Source organism: Typopeltis vanoorti, chromosome 12, assembly GCF_054136105.1.
Source record: "Typopeltis vanoorti isolate ZY-2024b chromosome 12, IOZ_Tvanoo_1.0, whole genome shotgun sequence".
NCBI classification, from domain to species: Eukaryota; Metazoa; Arthropoda; class Arachnida; order Uropygi; family Thelyphonidae; genus Typopeltis; species Typopeltis vanoorti.
In genome coordinates this window covers 25,136,763-25,155,510 of record NC_143560.1, presented here as the reverse complement: position 1 = coordinate 25,155,510, position 18,748 = coordinate 25,136,763, and the positions used below count along the sequence as shown (strand labels likewise).

General features: G+C 35.7%; 1 protein-coding gene across 2 annotated transcripts in view; it reads left to right on the top strand.

The window, feature by feature from the left end:
* The first annotated feature begins 2,907 nt into the window (after window positions 1–2,907).
* Window positions 2,908–18,748, top strand: part of LOC150100637 (ADP-ribosylation factor-like protein 15) — a 98,863-nt gene continuing 83,022 nt past the window's right edge. For both annotated transcript variants that reach the window (XM_090401484.1, XM_090401485.1), the window contains exon 1: window positions 2,908–3,302. In XM_090401484.1, the coding sequence (XP_090257610.1) occupies window positions 3,240–3,302 (63 nt within the window). In that variant the 5' untranslated portion in view covers window positions 2,908–3,239. The remainder of the gene's footprint in view (window positions 3,303–18,748) is intronic.

Sequence of the window (18,748 nt, the reverse complement as noted above, 5' to 3'; positions counted from 1 at the left end):
AAACGAAAGAGCAAAAATTCTCTGGGACTTCAGAATACAAACTGATCGGCATTTAGAACACAATAGACCTGACATCACAATTATCGCACATCGAGAGGTCTGGATTAATTTTATCGCTGTACCCAGTGATAGCAGCATTGACAACAAAGAACTGGGAAAAAAATTACTAAATATCGATATCTGGCAATCAAATTTGGCTGGCTTTGGCTTAAACACACCAAAGTCATCCCAATAGTTATTTTGAAATTACACCGGTGCACCTGGTGTAATTTCAAAGAAGCTAATCCAACTATTTACAGCAAATTAAACAGCAATGCAGTGATCCCATATGATCTACAAAAAACAGCATTACTTGGACCAGTCCATATTTTACGAATCTACTTGACAGACTATTCCTAGATTCTTGGGTAGATTCTGAATGGTTTTGTACCACCTGTCAAATTGTTTAAATGATATCTTGTTTTGACTGTGTATCAATTATATGAATAATAATTCTGATTGATTTCTGACATATTTACAGAATTACAATAATCATCTTTAGTGACAATCCAACTTGTAATTTTTACACAAGTCAGCACTAAGTGCTGCATACGTGACTCATTTTCTACATTGCATTTCAATTAACATTTTGATAATAATACTTTTTCGCATCTATATTTAAGAACACGTGTTCTTCTAATATTAACAATGAAGAGTACACGGAATTTTTTAATAATAATAATAATAATAATAATAATAATAATAATAATAATAATAATAATAATAATAATAATAATAATAATAATAATGTGATAATGATTCAGAAAAATTACATACATATGATTATTACAGACATTTTTTTTACATGGTTACACATTATGTATAAAATAACAATTTTCCTATTTTTATCGTACAGAGTATTTAAATATTTATAATGAATGCATATTACACTTGATGCTCTGTACATTATAAGGCACATTATTTCTTTTCAATGCTTTTTTCTTTGGATACAAATTCATATACTTTTTTTACATATATCTGTATCTTCATTATTATTGTTCACCGTATTGACTGTTTTGTTACATAATTTTCAGTCTTTGATTATGAGGATTACGCGTGGATGAGTTAGGCATTTTAATCCCACCTACTTCGAAGCTTGGGTTAGCTTTTATGAAGAGAGTGAGATTAGCCTTCACTATTTGTTGTTGTTATTGTTTATGTATGGGATGTAAGCATTGGATGTTGTGATTTGTGATGTGTATATTAGTGTTAATGGAATACTAACTTTGTTGGTATATTTTCCAGAGTTCGTGTTTTAATGTTCTGTAGTTGTTTATGTGTTTAAATTACTTAGTAGGTTGTTGAGTAGCGTGAGTATCTGATGTGATCTCACCAAAGAGCCATATGAGTTGTTGCAGGTTTTGAGATGTAGAAAGTTGTTTTGAGTCGTGTTATACGATATGTGTTTCTGTTGTTTCGATACGTGATGTTGTAATGATGCCTTAGTAGTATTATGTAGTGTTTCAGATTGTTAATGCTCTGGATTCTGTGTATCGCCATGTGCTGGTCAGATATTGGTTATTGCGTATAAGGTGCCCAAATCACCGTTGACACAATTTTCCTATGTAATATTTCTAATTTTGTTAGGTGTCTGTTTGATATGTTTGCATAGACTGTTATACCGTATCTGAGTAGGGATTCACAGATACTGTGATGTAGGAGTTTTTCTTTTTTAATGTTTGATGGAATAATGTCTTTTACTTGGAAGTGTTTTGCTGCGATGATGCGGAGTTTAGTGTGTAGGTAATCTATATGTTTTGTCCATTTAAGGTGGCAATCTATGTAAAGTCCAATGTATTTTGCATGTGTTGCAGGTTTGATTTGGACATTGGAAGGTTTTTTTTTTTTGTTAATGCAGTGTATCGATAGTGGTCCGGGTGGATGCTTCTCTGGTTGTGTATTATTAACATCTGTGTTTTGGTGCCGCTGATTGCAATATAGTTTTGGTAGAAGTATGTTGTGATTTCATATAGGTCTTGTTGTTCTTTGGAGAGAGCCGATATCTGTGTGGATTGCTAGTACTGCAGTGTCATCTGCGTACTGAAATATTTGACTTCTTTTGGCCAGATTATGAACAACAGCAACAACGACAATACTACTACTACTAATAATAATAATATAGGGGCTTTTCTTAGATGGCCACACCTAGTTTTCTGCCACTTTATCTGTGCAATTACCTAAGTGGTGGCATAACACTGAAGAAGGAGGATACAGAAATAAAATAATAAAGAAATTCGCAAACGCCTTTTATTCACCTGTTGGGAGTAGGCGAAGCCGTTTTAGCCATATTAAAGCTTTGGATACGGTGTGGAAAGTTCAATTCCTAGTGGTAGCCAATGAGGTAGAGCTGGCTCAAAACTGATATTAGTAATTTTCAGAGATGAGATGGCAGTGAAGAGGTAGCTAACAAGCACTACCATCTGCTGCGGCTATTTTTGTATTGGAAATGGTGTAGCTTGTTCGGTAGATTTTTGAGTTTAGGGGACGAAAAACCTGAGATTCTGAGAGAATCCCCGCTTTCCCGTGCCAGCGATCGACTAACTTAGTTGCTGGTCGAAGAATCGCTCGGAAAAAGTTTTCAGGGCGTCGTCATGTCCTCAGCACTAGGCCTCCCGCTTAGTCATGCGACCATGTGGTGAGGAGTGCAATCTCCACTTCTACTGAACTCGCCGAAGGATACAGAAGAAACCATATTTTCATTTAGAGGGAGATGTTAAATCCCGTTTTATTTTATTTTATCTAATATTTTGATTTTCCTGTGTTGTGTATTGAATTTGGTTATAATGGGCGGGTTTTATGCTATCCTATGCTTTCAACGGTTTCCTTATAGTGACTGCAGTTTTGGTTTCAATGGCGACGTGTGTCTAGTTGCCGCTAGTTTCCGAATGATTGAGAAAATTTGGTTTTTGGGCTGGAGGTAATTTTGGCATCACTGTATCGTGTAAATATGGGAACTTGTAATTTTGATGGCGTCGTCAAAATTTTTTTATTAGAAAAAACTTGGAGCATGCACAACGTAGAATATAAACAATTTTATGTTTATAATTGATCATTTAATTCAAAGCAAGCAAGCGTGTTTTTCTGGTGTAGCATTTTGAGTTTTTAAAGTACGTTGGAATGTTGACAAAGTAATTTGTATCGTGATAGTTAACGAAGATATTCAGTTGCCAATGACATCTTGAAAATTGACGTGTTAAAGAATGCCTAAAGTTTTAGAGAATATTCAGTTTGGTTTTGCTTCATGTAGGATTGGTATGAGAAAGGTATGTGAAAGTTAATAATTCATATGAGAAAATAATACTGTTCCAAACGTTGAGGCAATTTATTTTCGGTGAGGTTTATTTAGTTAATATAACACCCTGTTACGTTTATCCAATAAAATGGTAAAGAGATCGTGCTATGTGGAAGAAAGATACATCTATCCTTCGTATACAGGGCCTGATTTACACATAAATTAGACAAGCTACAGCTTAGGGCTTCCACTTCTGTATAGGTAGCATAAAATTCTCCCTGGAGCGGGCAGAGGTCTATTAAAAGTTATAATTTACGGCCCCAACACCGTAAATCCGTCCCCGTTTGTTTACTAATGTTGAGCAATGATTAGTGAGATTAGTCATGAAGGTTTTAATAACCACCACCAGATATATAGGAAGTCTATTCCTACCTGAAAGGCGGTGACATAATTGAAATTTATTTAAAATGTTATATACATATATTATTATTATTATTCCTGACACCTCCAAGGAGTCCGAGGACTCATTGCGGGAGGACCTCTCTCAACCACTACACCGAACCTCTACTACGAATCATCTCCTTCAACACCATCTACCGCCCATCTCCACCACCACTACAACTGGTATTCTATGTCTGTAAATTATGTGTGTTCAGAAGGGCCGATTTGTCTGTATGAGGGATGAAAAACCCGAGTTTCCGGGAGAAAAAACCTTTCTATATAATGAAAGTTGTATGTGGGGAAATCCTGTATTTGCTGCATCCTGTACCAGAAGGGGTGAGATTGGTTATCAATCATAAATTGTGACAAAGGTCCCAGGAGAAGTTTAAAAATATGAAGGGAAAAAAAAAAGAGTTAACTTATGGGTGAACTATTATAAGGCAGATCCTTATATTTAACAATTATTAAAGGAATTACTGACTTTGGAAGGATATGTAGCATCTCCAAATGCAGCATATCCTTCCAGAGTCATGGTTTCTACCCATTCCCTTATAATAGCAAAAAAAATGATAATGGACAATGATACTTCATGAAAAACAAGATGAGATGAAACTATAGTAATCCACTGTTTATCTGACCATACATGGAAGGCAGTATGCTGTTTTGATAATTGAAGGGATAAGTGAAGCTGTATGTGGTCATATGGTGCCGTACCAGAAGTTATATGACATAGAAGGGTGGGTGAAGCGAAGTATTGTTGTTTTGAAGGTTGAATAAATGGCAGATTACTGTAGCTTTGGGATTGCAGTTCATTTTCAGTCATCCACTTCATCTGCTAGATCCTTTCTGCTATCTTTATCAGTGGCATCGTATGCTCCTTTAGGTTGGGAGTGTGTTGTGTGGCTTATGCACACTGCAGTAAAAAATTGTGTCAGTTTGATTGTATGATTGCATTTTTATTGATTTTTTTTTAAACAACGAAACCTGTGGTGCGATCATCATTAAAAGAAACACACGTATTAACCACAGTGAAAATTATTTAATTGTAAATATTTCATCCTAAGTATCCTAGGACATCATCAGTACAGTAGTTTTAAACAATAATAGGAATAACATACAGTTAGGGAACCTAAGGACAAACTCTCACCTTTGATGTTGCCTGGCATTTATGAGATTCCATGCTCATGCAAATTATCTTACTTTGGACAGACAGGTAGGTCTGTTCAGAAACGCATTTCAGAACATCAAGACCACATTCGTCTTTTTTTTTTAAACGCAGAAATCTGGCCTCTCTCAGCACGGAATTGAAAATCCAAACCATAGGATCCATTGGGAAAAGTCTAAACTTTCATAGATCTTTATATAAACATGAACGTTTATACAAGGAGAGTTCCGAAGCCCTACTACACAGACCAAACTAAAACTGCAACGACGTTCTTACTATTCCTAAAGTATGGGAAATTGTCATACAAAATTGTGTTAAATAATTTTTTTTTTTTTTTTTTGTAATCATGCACCCTAACTGTATGTTATTCCTATTATTGTTTAAAATTACTGTACTGATGATGTCATAGGATACTTAGGATGAAATATTTACAATTAAATAATTTTCACTGTGGTTAATACGTGTGTTTCTTTTAATTAATTTTTATTGATGTATGAAAGTTTTAACAGTCCATTGCACATCAGCGCTCATTTTAATTGATCCAATGCAATTAATTATTGAATAACTTTGAATACTTTAATTTTTCAATTAATGTAATTTTAATGTTAATTTTTGAATATGAAAAGCATAATGGTCAAATGAACGATGAACTATGCTTCGCATGTACCATTTATCTGAGAAGCACAAAGGGTTTATGCTTCGTGGTGAGATTAGATTATCATTGGCAAATACTAGAGTGAGACAGGGATAATTTGAATTTTCATAAGATTTTCAAGTACAGTGGAGAAATCGGAAAACATCTAAAAAGTAATTAATCACTTGGGTAATTATTTTTCTGGATTGAACCGAAGAAAGGCTGAAATAACTGTTTTACTTATTTATACACAGGTTCCAACCTCCTTCAAATATAATCAATCATACAATGCGTGAAAGCTTTGTCATAAAATGGAACATTCGTAGATCATCAGTGCTATTTCCCATTGTAAATATGGGCAAAAAAGTTATAAATTATTTATAGAAAATTACTATTAAATGTCTATAAAGGTGTCCTAAACACAATAGTTCACACTTTACACATGCAAAACAGATGAAACTCAGAAAACAAAAAACAGCAACTCATAACAAATGACAATGTTCAGTTGGATTGGTTGACCCAATAACAATTACAGCCACTGATTTCTGGGTGCTATTGTTTCAGCACACATAAACCCTGCCTCCTTCTGGATGGTTTAAGACCACTGGAATGCTAAGAATTTGACCCGCTGTGCCATCTGTACATCTGTTCAAAGGACGCAAGGGTGTCTGGCGACTGTATACTGTTATTAACGCGAACGTGATGCAGTGTTTATGTGTTGTCCTCTTCATGAAGCATTAGTATATTGTGTTTACTTTTAGGAATCATGCAAAGCAGGAAACAATTAGGGGAGTTTTTAACAGCAATAAATGTAAATATATAAAATCGGTGCTATTGCTATTCCTTGGGTGTTCACTGCATGCCCAGCACACCCTGAACATATGCCCTGCTCTTTATAATGCTTGAAACACTGAAATGTTTGTGATTGGAATGTAACCTCATCCCTATATTTTGTTTGTAACAACATTTTGTGTGTTTCATTATAGCATTTCTTAGTTTTACAAAAAACATATGATTAAGTGTTCTATTTTTTTAGTTTGTGATGGAGCTCCTAGACACAATTGCAAAGAATGTCCAGACAAATAAGCACCTTAAGATCAAACTGATTTGAGTTGTGAGTCTAGCAAGGCAGTACTTTACTGCATTTCAAGCACCTTCTCTTGAGTGCCACTTGCATCACATATTTTAAAATTCAGTCTTTTTTTTTTCTGCACTCTCTTTCTCTCTTCAGTTGCAAGAGACCATGTATGTGCATAATGTAACACCAAGCATAATGACATCTGCAAAGATCACCCACACAATTAAGGTTTTGATCACCTTGGTTGTGGCTAGCCAAATGCCGACTTCTGTGAGGAAAGGATATATGTGGAAGTACAAGGCTGGTGATAATGACAAACTTAGGAGACGACTTGGAGCTATTGCATGGAAGGAGGAGTTGAGAGCAGTAAGGAAATAAATGCTACTTGGAAACTGACAAAGAAATACATAACAGCATCAATATCTGAATGTATTCCAAAGGTCAAAAGGCTGAATAAGGTAGGTGTAAAATGGATGAATTGAGAGACTTAAGTAAGCATGAAATCTGGAAAAAGAAGAAGGCATTTCAGAAGCAATACAAGATGAATAATGATAATAATCAGTTGCACGAAAACTATAAAGAACAAGCCAGGAGAGTGATTCAGTAAGTACAGCAAAAGTGCAGTATGAGCAGAAATTAGCAAATCAGGTGAAGAAAAACCCTATGGGGTTTTTTAGATATGTGGCAAGTAGAAGGAAGAATGATTATGGCAAGGTAATGTTAATGGATGAAAAAATGGTAGAATGGTGACTGCTGCAGAAGATATTATTGGGGTGTTCAGTGATCAATTTATAAAGGTATTTCATCCTCATCAGGGTGAAATCATGAGAAACTTAAGTGTAGAGGACATAGGAGAGGATGGCTTAATTGTGAGTGAGCAGGATATATTTGAGGAAATAAATAACCTTGATGTCAATAAGGTGATAGGATTTGATGACATATCACCACTCATCTTAAGGGAACGTTTCAGGGAATTGGCAGTAGCATCAGTATACCTGTTTAATAAGAGTCTTACAACAGCACAGGTTCCAAGTTCCACTTCATAAAGATGGTGATAAGGCTGTGGCTACAAATTATAGGCCAATCTGTATATCAGGAGTTGTGAAGGTACTAGAGAGATTGATGAGAAGCAAGATACATAAATGGATTGATAACAATATTCTCTGTGGTTATCAGCATGGGTTTTTTAGAGGAAGATCATGTTTTACTAACTTATGTACTATAACAAGGTAACAAATGAAAAGCGAGATGCATATAGTATACTTAGATTTTGCAAAAGCTTTTGATAGACTGCATGACAAGCTGTTAAATAAATTGAAACAGATGAGATTGGTGACAGCCAGTCACCAATCTCATCAGAGAAAGTTGTGTGTGTGGGGGTGCAGTATCCATGAAAGGGGAAGGTCAGTGGTGTGCTGCAGGGGTCACTTTTGGGACCATTGTTATTCAATTTGTATATTAATTATATTGGGATGGATTTAACTGGTGGTTTGCAGATGATGCAAAATTGGCAAGAGCAATGCAGAGTCAAGCAGATTTTATAGCCTTACAGGAGGGCTTGAATAGATTGCATGAATGGGCAGGTAAGTCAAAATGTCAGTTTAAAGTTGCATAGTGTAAGGTTTGAAATTTGGTAAGCAACGTTTGGATGCAAAAGTATACCTCTTTGTGGGGAAACTTTAAAGGAGATGAGAGATCTGGTAGTGGTGGTGGACAAGAAATTGAAATTCAGGTGTCGCATTGTATAAGTTGTGAAGACGTCACATCTGATAATGGCAATGATGCAGAGGACCCTGACATGCAGAAACAAAGAGGTTATCATGCCATTGTATAAGGCCTTGATCAGACCTCATAGGGATTATTGTGCACAGATTTGGTCACAGGGTTTTCATAGTGACAAGGATGCATTAGTAAGGGTGCAGAAAATATTCACAAGGTGGTCAGTGGTCTTTGGAATGTGGAGTATGAGGACAGATTGAGAGAATGTAAATTGCAGTCTTGTGAATAGGAGGAGGAGGGAGTGATATGAGGAGACATATAAGTTAGTCAGGGGTTGTTATTAGGTTGACATGGAAGAGATTTTTCATAGAATGGAAACTTTCATTCTTGGAAATTGTATAATGAGGGTGTGAGCAGAGGAGTGAGAGAACAGGTTCTTTATATGGAGAGTGGTTGGTGAATTGAATGTATTACTTGAGTGTGTTGTGAATGTAGCATGCTGAATCACTTTAAGGCATCAATTAATGAGCTTTATGTGTGTGTGTGTGATAGCATGTATCTCCCACGATGAGTCTCTGAATCCATGGAGGTCAGATGTTAATAATAATAATTATCTTCCTATTTTAAAAAAACCAAGTTCATAGAGATTCTGTTACCAAACATGTGAAGTCTTTTTATTTACAACCTAGCAAGTGATGCTTTCTTTGTTATTATTAACATTAGTTAATGGAATTACCAGCCAAAGATTATAAAAAAATAAATAAATAAATAAAAGGGCACAAAAAAGAAACAGTATGTTGACTGACAGGTCTATCTAGTTTGGATTTTATCCAGTGGCTTTGGAAAATACTAAATCGTACTGTAAACTGTGACATTTGTATAATATTGCCATTTTCTGGAGTTGAAATGATATATCTAAGAGTCTCAGTTTCATAAATCATCTTTATGCTGCTCCTAGCAGCATTCCTATAACATTTGACATTGCTGTTTTCTATTCCAAATTTGTCGAATTTCAATCTCCATATTTCTGTTTTGTCAATTTTTTATGTACTTTTTTTTTCTACTAGTAATGCCATCTTTTTTTATGTTTCTTCCACCTATGGAGGGTTATTAACAAACCTATGGTACATTTTGTACCATGGGTGGGCTAAGGATATATATTTTTTCTCTATTTTTATCAATTTATATATTTTCTGTATTTTTGATTATTTTTTACATAGTCCGAAAATCCTGCTGTAGAGAACCAAACATGGAACTTTTTCAAGCCACTTCAGGCCTCCAATAAGTGGGGCGATGGTCTTACACTAGTGTTGAAATTCATCTCCTACCTAAAGATAATTGCAAACATCCATGCCCATGGCAAGATTCGAACTTGAAGCCTGGTCGGAGAGCGGGTGCGCTACCAACTTGGCCAGCCAGGTCAGCTAAATTTCAATGTCAATAAACCACACACACACATGCACTGTTTTACTTCAGTAACACACAAATGGTCGTTAGTACATGTCGCTTATAGACAAAAAAATATCAATAGTAGCAATACCACAATAGTGGTTGTGTGTAGATGGTGGATAGTGTAGAGTAGGTGCCCTCCCACAATGAGGCCTTGGAAGTGGTGTGTAATTATAATTATTTGTCCATAATTTAAGATTCTATAATAACTTGCAGAAAGTCCTATAATATCTCGCTATAGTAACTTGCAGAAACTTTCTTAGAAGTTTCTGCAAGTTAGGAAACCATATTTCCTACACAAGTTCCAGTATATGGCTTCTGCAACCCATTCATCCTTATTTTATAGTCTATCTGAGCAGCCTCTATACTGATCAGGTTGACCACTGTTTCTTCTTTTTTTTCTCTGCAGAGTCAAACTATTGTTGAGATCCTTTTATTTGCCTTTGTTATATTCATTTGTAGTGCTTGTTCTTCAGACAAAAATCAGAATTTCTTTTCTTTATTGATGATGCCTTGCTGAAGCCATTGCCAGATCAAGTGACTGTCACCTTTAGTGCCCTTCAGGTAATGACTATAATGTACTTTATTTTTCAAGTTTTGATATTTTTTGCCATTTATTTTACTCTTTTATCAATCCCACACACAAGATGTAAGATGTAGAAGAATATAAGCATGTCAGTGCCATGTGTGGGGTACAAGCGAGGGCTGGAAAGTAGAAGTTTATTGATATTTTTGAGTTGCAGGTTATAGTTGTTTGGGAATACTTCGTGACTGCTCACTTCTTAGTTATTACTACCTGTTACTGCATTTTTGACTTTACTGAACTACCTTTTCTTTTGAACTTCTGATACTTTTCTTGATATAATCATTTAACACACTGTTTTTTAATTCTACTGTTTGCTTGACTTGTAAAAAGTCCACACCTTCCATTTTTCATGGACAGGAATAATTGATCTACATTGTAATTAATATAGTTTTATGATCAAATGCATGCAAATTGATTTGTGTCTAGTCTGTTATTTTTACCATATATCTAATAACATTAGTGGCTTGTATGTTACAGCATTGCCTGCATTGAGCTTTGGCTTTAAAACTTTTCTAGCTCTTTTCAGGTGTTCAAAGACTGTTTTCTTTTTAAGTTAATATACAAAATGTAATCTTCTTCGAGAATTACTAGGTATTATTGTCTTTACACAAGGCTTCATATGTACTTTCATGAACAAGTGTTCTTCACTTATCATGTCGAAATTCCATACTGATGTTTTCACTGAAGGTTCAGATTGTATTGTGCAATGAGTGTATTTCTTTGGATGATTTTTTGTTTAGTTTGATATCATCAGTGTACAAAATGATTTGTCAGTAATAGAAGCTAATCTGTGCACTAAACAAGTACTTGCACCAATCCCAAGTTCACAACATAGACCAATAATGCTGCAAGTTTTCCACCAGTCCAACTTAAGGGGATCCCACTTAAAAGACGCTAATTTTAAAAAAGCTAACTGGGAACAGTTCTCAAGAGAATTAGACATAAACCTGTCCAACATATCACCCATACTAGAAAATTATAGAAAGTTCATTAAAGCTATTAGAAGGTCTGCTATCAGACATATCCCAAGAGGTTGTAGAACATATTATATTCCAGGTTTTACAGAACAGAACATGGAAATATATGAAAGATATTGTGACCTATATGATAAAGATCCATTTTCATCAGAAGCAATTGACACAGGAGAGGAACTTATAACAGCACTGTCTGAAAAAAAAAAAGTCGACAATGGGCAGAGAAAATTAAAAGCTTAGATATGAAACATAGTAGCAGGAAAGCCTGGCTCTTACTCAAAAAATTATCTGGTAACCCACAACAACAGCAACTGAAGTTAATATAAATGCAAACCAAATTGCAGCTCGGCTATCTCTGAATGGTAAACTAAGTACCGAAGGAAAAATACCTAAAGATTATATTAAAAAAGTTAGGGATTCAGAAAATAATCTCTTCGAAGCACCATTTACTAAAGAGGACCTAGAAAATGCCCTAAAAGCCTTAAAACCAGAAAACGCTGCCGATATAGATGATATCAGAAACGAGATACTAAGGAATCTGGGAGAAAAGGAACAGAGTGGTTGTTAGAATTTTTAAACTTTTGTTGCAAATTGCTAAAATACCCAGCATATGGAGGCAAACAAAAGTAATACCTATCTTGAAACTGGGTAAACCGGCTGAGGATCCAAAGAACTACAGGCCTATAGCTCTCCTATGCACAACACTGAAGCTGTATGAGAGGTTAATCTTGAACAGACTAAATCCAGAAATAGAGAAAGAGGTGATAAAAGAACAGGCAGGATTTAGACCAGGAAGATCATGCACTACACAAATATTAAACTTAAAACTATTTATTGAGGACGGCTTTGAAAGAGGGTTAGCAACAGGAGCTGTATTTATAGATTATTTGACAGCGGCATATGACACACTAAATCTTAGAAAGCTTAGTCAAAATTTACATCATGCTTCCACTAACAGCTACTGGCTACTGGAAATATTTAGATCGCTACAGTTCAGTAGGAGATTCTTTATTGATTTTCAAGGAGAAAAGAGCAAATGGCATATCCAGAAAAATGGTCTACCTCAGGGAAGTGTGCTTTCTCCCCTCCTCTTCATTATATATACTAATGACCAACCTATAAACCCATGGTCAAGAACCTTCTTATATGCAGATGACCGTGCAATAGCTTATCAAGCAGAATCCTTTGATGACATTGAGAAGCAGCTCACACAAAATCTAGAAACCATTACAGTTTACTATAAAGAAAACCAACAAAAACCAATCCCAGTAAAACCCAAATGTGTCTTTTCCATCTCAACAATAATGAGGTGAGGAGAGAGTTGAATATAGAATGGAATGGTGTGAAATTAGTCAATTATTCAAATCCAGCTTACCTAGGTGTTACACTAGATAGAACCTTAAATTATAAGTGACACATAGAAAAGACAGCAGCTAAAACTCAAACATGTAATAATATTCTGTGCCGATTAACATAATCTTGGTGGGGTGCAAATCCACAAGTACTGCTCACCTCTGCTTTTCGACAGCAGAGTATGCTAGCTCTGTTTGGGAAAGATCATCACGTCAAAATTATTGACAAGGTCCTTGTTTGTCAGCACATTTTGTTCCTTCCAGAGGAAGGAACAAAATGAAGTCATCCCTAGAAGTTCAAAAGCAGGTGGTGAGTAATAGCATTAGAAGTGACTTTTTTACATGAACGATGGTTGAACCATGGAATGCATTGCTTGATATGATGGTGAATGTGCAGACAGTGAATGAGTTTAAGGAATAGTATGATAGACTTTGTGAGATGTGCATCTCACAATGAATTTTTTTTTAACTATGGAGGTCCTGAATAATGATTAACATTCACCAAGTCATGTAAACTAGGAATAAACCAAGCAGTTGAAAACAGAAAAAACAGTTGAAGGTGAGTTAGCTGATCTCATACGCTGGTAGCAGGGTTTTTCATCCCTCATACAGACAAATCGGCCTTCAGAACACACGCAATTTACAGACAAAAATTACTGTTGTTGGTGATGGGCAATAGATGGCATTGATGGTAGTAGTGTCATAGTTGGAGAATTAAATAGCAGTGCAGAGGATTAGATGTATTTAGCGAAGTAGAGTAGTGTGTGCCCTCCCACGATGAGTCTTTGGACTCCCTGGAGGTGTCATGTAATAATAATAAACTTCTCCCGAAACACTAAACTTGGAATTAGATTCACTATTGTTTAGACCAACTGCTACGAGTTGACCTACTAGAAGAGTTATTAATTTAAGATCGTATGTCATGGTGAATAATGTATTTTGACTTTTTTAATATATGTTTGTTTTATTATAAGTACTTTTATTATTTTATTTTAATACCTTTAATTCTTATTAAGAATCACATTCTGTTTTGATTTTGATCAAAACAGAGTGTGAATTGATGTGAATTATATGTATTTATCATATATATATATATATTTACATCTGAATCTTTCAAGTATTTCTTAAATTTTCTTTCTTTCCATTTTCTTTTTTTTTTTTATTCAGTTTTTAGCTAACATTACCTTCTCTTTAGTATTATAATGTTGTTTGTGTTATGATATTCTGCAAAGTGTATTTGTTTTCGATAACCTATTAATGGAACATAATGTATTTATTCCTTTAGAGGTCAAAAGGTGAAGATATGAAGATTTATTTATTTACTTACATGTAGACAAAGCAAGTGGGATAAATCTCATTTGATGTTCAAAGTAGCACTGAAATAAAGAAATCAGCAGTAGTAAATAGGTATAGTGCAATTTGAAACAGAACACTGACAGTGAAACAGTTTACAGTCAATAGAATTAAAACTTTTTTTCCCTTTTTAGTTAACAAGCTGAAACATATTTAAACAATTTCTCAAAATTACACCCTTTACAGTTAAAAGTAGTATGATTGTACAAATAACATGACACTAAATTCATCTACAGTTTGCTAAATTAGTCTTAATGTGATTTCTCATTAATGGGCACAAACAGCAGGACGTGATGTCCAGGTATCATACAGAAATAATTTAAACCAATGTTTTGAAGTAGCACAAGTTGTCATAGAAAATGTCACATACATTTGAAAGCTCATTTCTTGTCTTTGAAATTCTTTACATAACAATTTTTTAGAGACCTGTGGAAAGGAATAGTAATATTGAAAGATACTCTGGTCAGGTGAGGTGAAAAAGGACATTGAATGGAATATGTAATGTGTAGAGTGGATTTTATCATGCAGGTGTTGGGTTGTGTGGTGTGGAGCACCCTCCCGTGGTGAATCCTTGAGTATATGATATCTCCATGTAGTTTAGAGGAAAAAGCACACCTAGGGACTGTATTTAGCTAATAAAATATTTTGCCTTGGTCACCAGGCATCTTCCTGGGCACAAATTATATCAAATTTATCTGTGCGTCGGCACAGCAACATTTAGGCAAACAAAGGCTGAGTGTAACAAAACATGATTGTAAAGTCCTAGCTGGCATACTCTATGGATGTGATGATAGGTTTTTATGTTTAGCCCATGCATGAGAGGTTGTTTAATCAACCTATAGTACATTAGTACTATGTATTGGATAGTGGATTGGAAAAGGAGAAACTTGTTTACATTTAATTTAAAAGCCTGTATAATGTATTCCTTGGGAAACACATAAGTGGGAAGACTGTTCCATAATACAGTAGTAGCAGGGATGAAGCAGAAGGGAAAACAAATTTGTTCTGTGGGTTTCAAGGTGTACTGTGAAGGGATGTTAGGTGGCAGCTGCACATGTTCCAATGGACTTAACACTGTGTGAGAGAATTATTGATGTTATTTCATACGAACGTTTGTCATGGAAATATTTATAGAGGGCCAGAAGACTTTTTGTGCCTAATTTGGACAATATTTTTCTGATCTCTTTCTGGGCAAAAGGATATAGGGGACATTGTGTTTTGGGCATCTGGAATGGTTGGGGGCATTTACCATTGCCAGCTATGTGTGCCTTGGAGGCAAAATGTGAAACCAGGAGGGTTTTTTTTTTTTTTTCTGTGGGTGATGATGCAATAGTGCCATCTGGGTATGATAGTGTTGGACAAAAGTTATGACCAATTACTTTGTAATTGTTGTTGCATCAGTGAGGAGACAAGCACTAGATTGTGGTCAGAATTACCTAAAGGGCCCACTGCATTTACTGTGTATTTGGAAGGGTCACTGGTGAGGAAGAGATTTAGGCTCTTACTTTATTCCACTGAAGATCTTAAGATGATTGCCTCCCTGATTTTAGATTAGGTGAAACAGCCATATTTAAGTTTGGAGAATGTTTAGTGCTGTTGCATATTCTAGGAACAGTCTGTCATATTTTTATCTGGCACTACAACATTTTCTGAATTTAAATAAATATGGTTGTCAATCTTATGCAAAATGCAGGAGATGATCCTCTTGAGACCTTTAGCAGAAAATGGCCCTCAATCATTGCACTCATAGAGGATGCCGGGTAGGACTTCTGTCTTGCTGCTAGTGTTCAAACCTAAACGATACTGGTATACTGTGGTATACTCTGAATTGCGCGATCTAGAACTTAGAACATATGATGGGAAAGCTTCCAAAGACAACAGCAGAAAGAACGAATGAAGAGGACAAACAGTTTGTTCTTTGTGGAATTGAACTGGGAATTAGTGTCGAATAGCTGCAGCACATATTTTAGAGATTTAGAGGGCAGTGGAGAAATAATTCAATGAACAATGACTATAAAAATATTTGTAGTAAATGCAAGCTACAGAAACTGAATGTCTGGGTGAAAGAGAGTGGAGTGAATTGGTGAGAAAGAGGGTGATTAATTAACCTAATTACTTCTTTCTGTAATGCATCAAGTACTTTTAGGAAGCTCTAAGGATAACCACCACAAATGTGAGAAAGTGTTTAATGATTGGATGCATTTGTGATTTGTAAAGAGTTCTCACTGTTCAGAAGTCAAGCAATAGCTTGAACAAAATAGAAAATGTGATTTTTTGGATGTTGATACCAAGATGGATCAGAGATTGATGTTAGCCCAAGAAAAAGAAATGCCAGCATGTGAAAAGATTTGGATCTTGTCAAAAGTAAGAATGAAAGAAAAGGGTTCTTTATATGTGAGAAATAGAATTGAGTTTTACTAGCATCAAAATTAACAGGGTTATTGAAATCTTATTGAAGAATTGTTTGTAGATCAGAATTTAGGAAAGTTGATATTCTGAAAATTGATGATTCATATAGTGCAAGATAGTATTATTTATATGGGCACTCCATGGAGTAACTCAAAAGACTCATTGCAGGAGATCTATTCTATCCAATAACACAATACCTATCATACATATCCTTAACCCTATTCACTGTTGGAGTGCTCACAACCACCTCTGGTAATCCATTCCACTCATTCACCACTCTCCAGGTTAAAGAACCTAGTCTACTAGGTTCTTTAACTTAGACAACTTCCAAGTGTTACTCCCCATATAATGAAAAATTTCTTCTCTATCGAGCTTATAGAATCCCTTTCGTAACTTAGAAGTTTCTATCATATCCCCTCTCCTCCACCTGTGAGCTAAACTCTGCAACCCACACACCCCTCAATCTATCCTTATAGGGAACATTCCACAGACCTGTTAAAAACTTGGTTACTCGTCTCTGAAACCTCTCCACCACCTCCTGATCCCTAAGAAACGCTGTTGATCAAATCTCTGCCAGTAGTCAACATATGACTGAATTATAGCCTTATAAAGAGGGATAATAACCTCCCTATCTTTAGATATCTGTGTGTTCTTCAGCATCCAAATAATCCTTTAAGTTATTTTGTCAACTCTTGTAATATGTCCTCTGAATTTTAAATCTCTACTCATCATCCCTAACCTCATCAATTTCCCGAAAACTAGTATCATCAGTATGATACAAAGTGTGTAATCTTTTCATCTCCCAAAGTGCATTACTTCATTTCACAACATTGAATTGACAACCATTGTCCTCTGTCCACACTGCCAATTAAATCATCCTGCAAGATATCTACATCACCTTCATCAACTATCGCCCTCTCTCTCTAGTTTTGCATCATCAGCAACAACTAAATATCCCCCTTCATATCTTTTGCTATATCATTAATGTAGAAATTAAAGAGTAGTGGTCCTAGTACAGAGTCCTGGGCACTCCACTAGTCACCCTCACTCGTCCTGATTCCACTCCACTATATACCACCCTCTGATGTCTGCCTATCAGCCACCCCTCTGTCCATGCCACTAGCTTCATATCCATTCCCATTTGCTCCAATTTATAGTTTTCCATACGGTATTCTGTCACATGCCTTTGCAAAGTCCAGCATTATCATGGGCCAGAGATTTCCTTTATCCAGTTCTGCTGTTACCTTATTATAAGTGAATAAATTACTGAGACAGGACCTACCTTCTATACCCTTACATTTGATGGAAGGGAAAATAGATGGAACAATAGTCTCCTGTGGAATGATGGTATTAGCTACAAAGTTAGAGGATAAAATTCATCTGCCATCACATAAAAAAGTGTTACCAGACAGAAACAAACAACTCAGTTGCAGAAATGAGAAGAAAGATTGTATGATGCTAGATGACTCATTAGGCCTTTGTGAAAAACTCAATTAAATGCCTTAGATATATCAAGAGCAATTATGTATGATTCATGGAATTGCCCAAAGTTGGATGGCATAAGCAAGAGGTCCACCCCCTCCACTGATTGACAGTGATAGAATCTAATAATAAATAAAATAAATAAGAAAATAATAAACAATTATTACTATTATTACGGGCAACTCCAGGGAGTCATTAGACTCATCGAGGGAGGCCCCAAATCATATTCATCACAACTATTTGACATTCATACAGTATCTATCATACCTCGCCTTAAACTCATTCACTGTCACAGCATCCACCACAGACTCAGGGAGCGCATTCCACTCATTCACTACTCTAAAAGTAAAGAACCCAGCTCTAACACCTTTACTAACCACACTTTTGCCCAGTTTCCATGGATGTCCCCTAGTCCTCCCACAACCAGCCCTGTTCTCAAAAATATCTTCTGAATTAATTTTATAGAAACCCTTCAGTAATTTGAATGTCTCAATCATATCTCCCCTTCTCCGCCTATCAACCAATTTTTGCAACCCACAAATCCTCAACCTGTTCTCATACGGTTCATTCCACAGACCTGCTATCATCTTGGTCACTCGCCTCTGGATCCTCTCCACCTCCTCCCCATCAAGAAGAAACCTAGGTGACCAAATCTGAGCACAGTAGTCTAGATGGGGTCTTATCAAGGCTCGATACAGAGGAACAATAACCTGCTTGTCTCTGCTTGTCAACATATTCTTCAGCAACCAAGTGATTTGATGAGCTGTTTTGGTCACTTTTGCAATGTGTCCCCTAAATTTCAATTCCTTATCTACCAACACTCCTAAATCTCGTG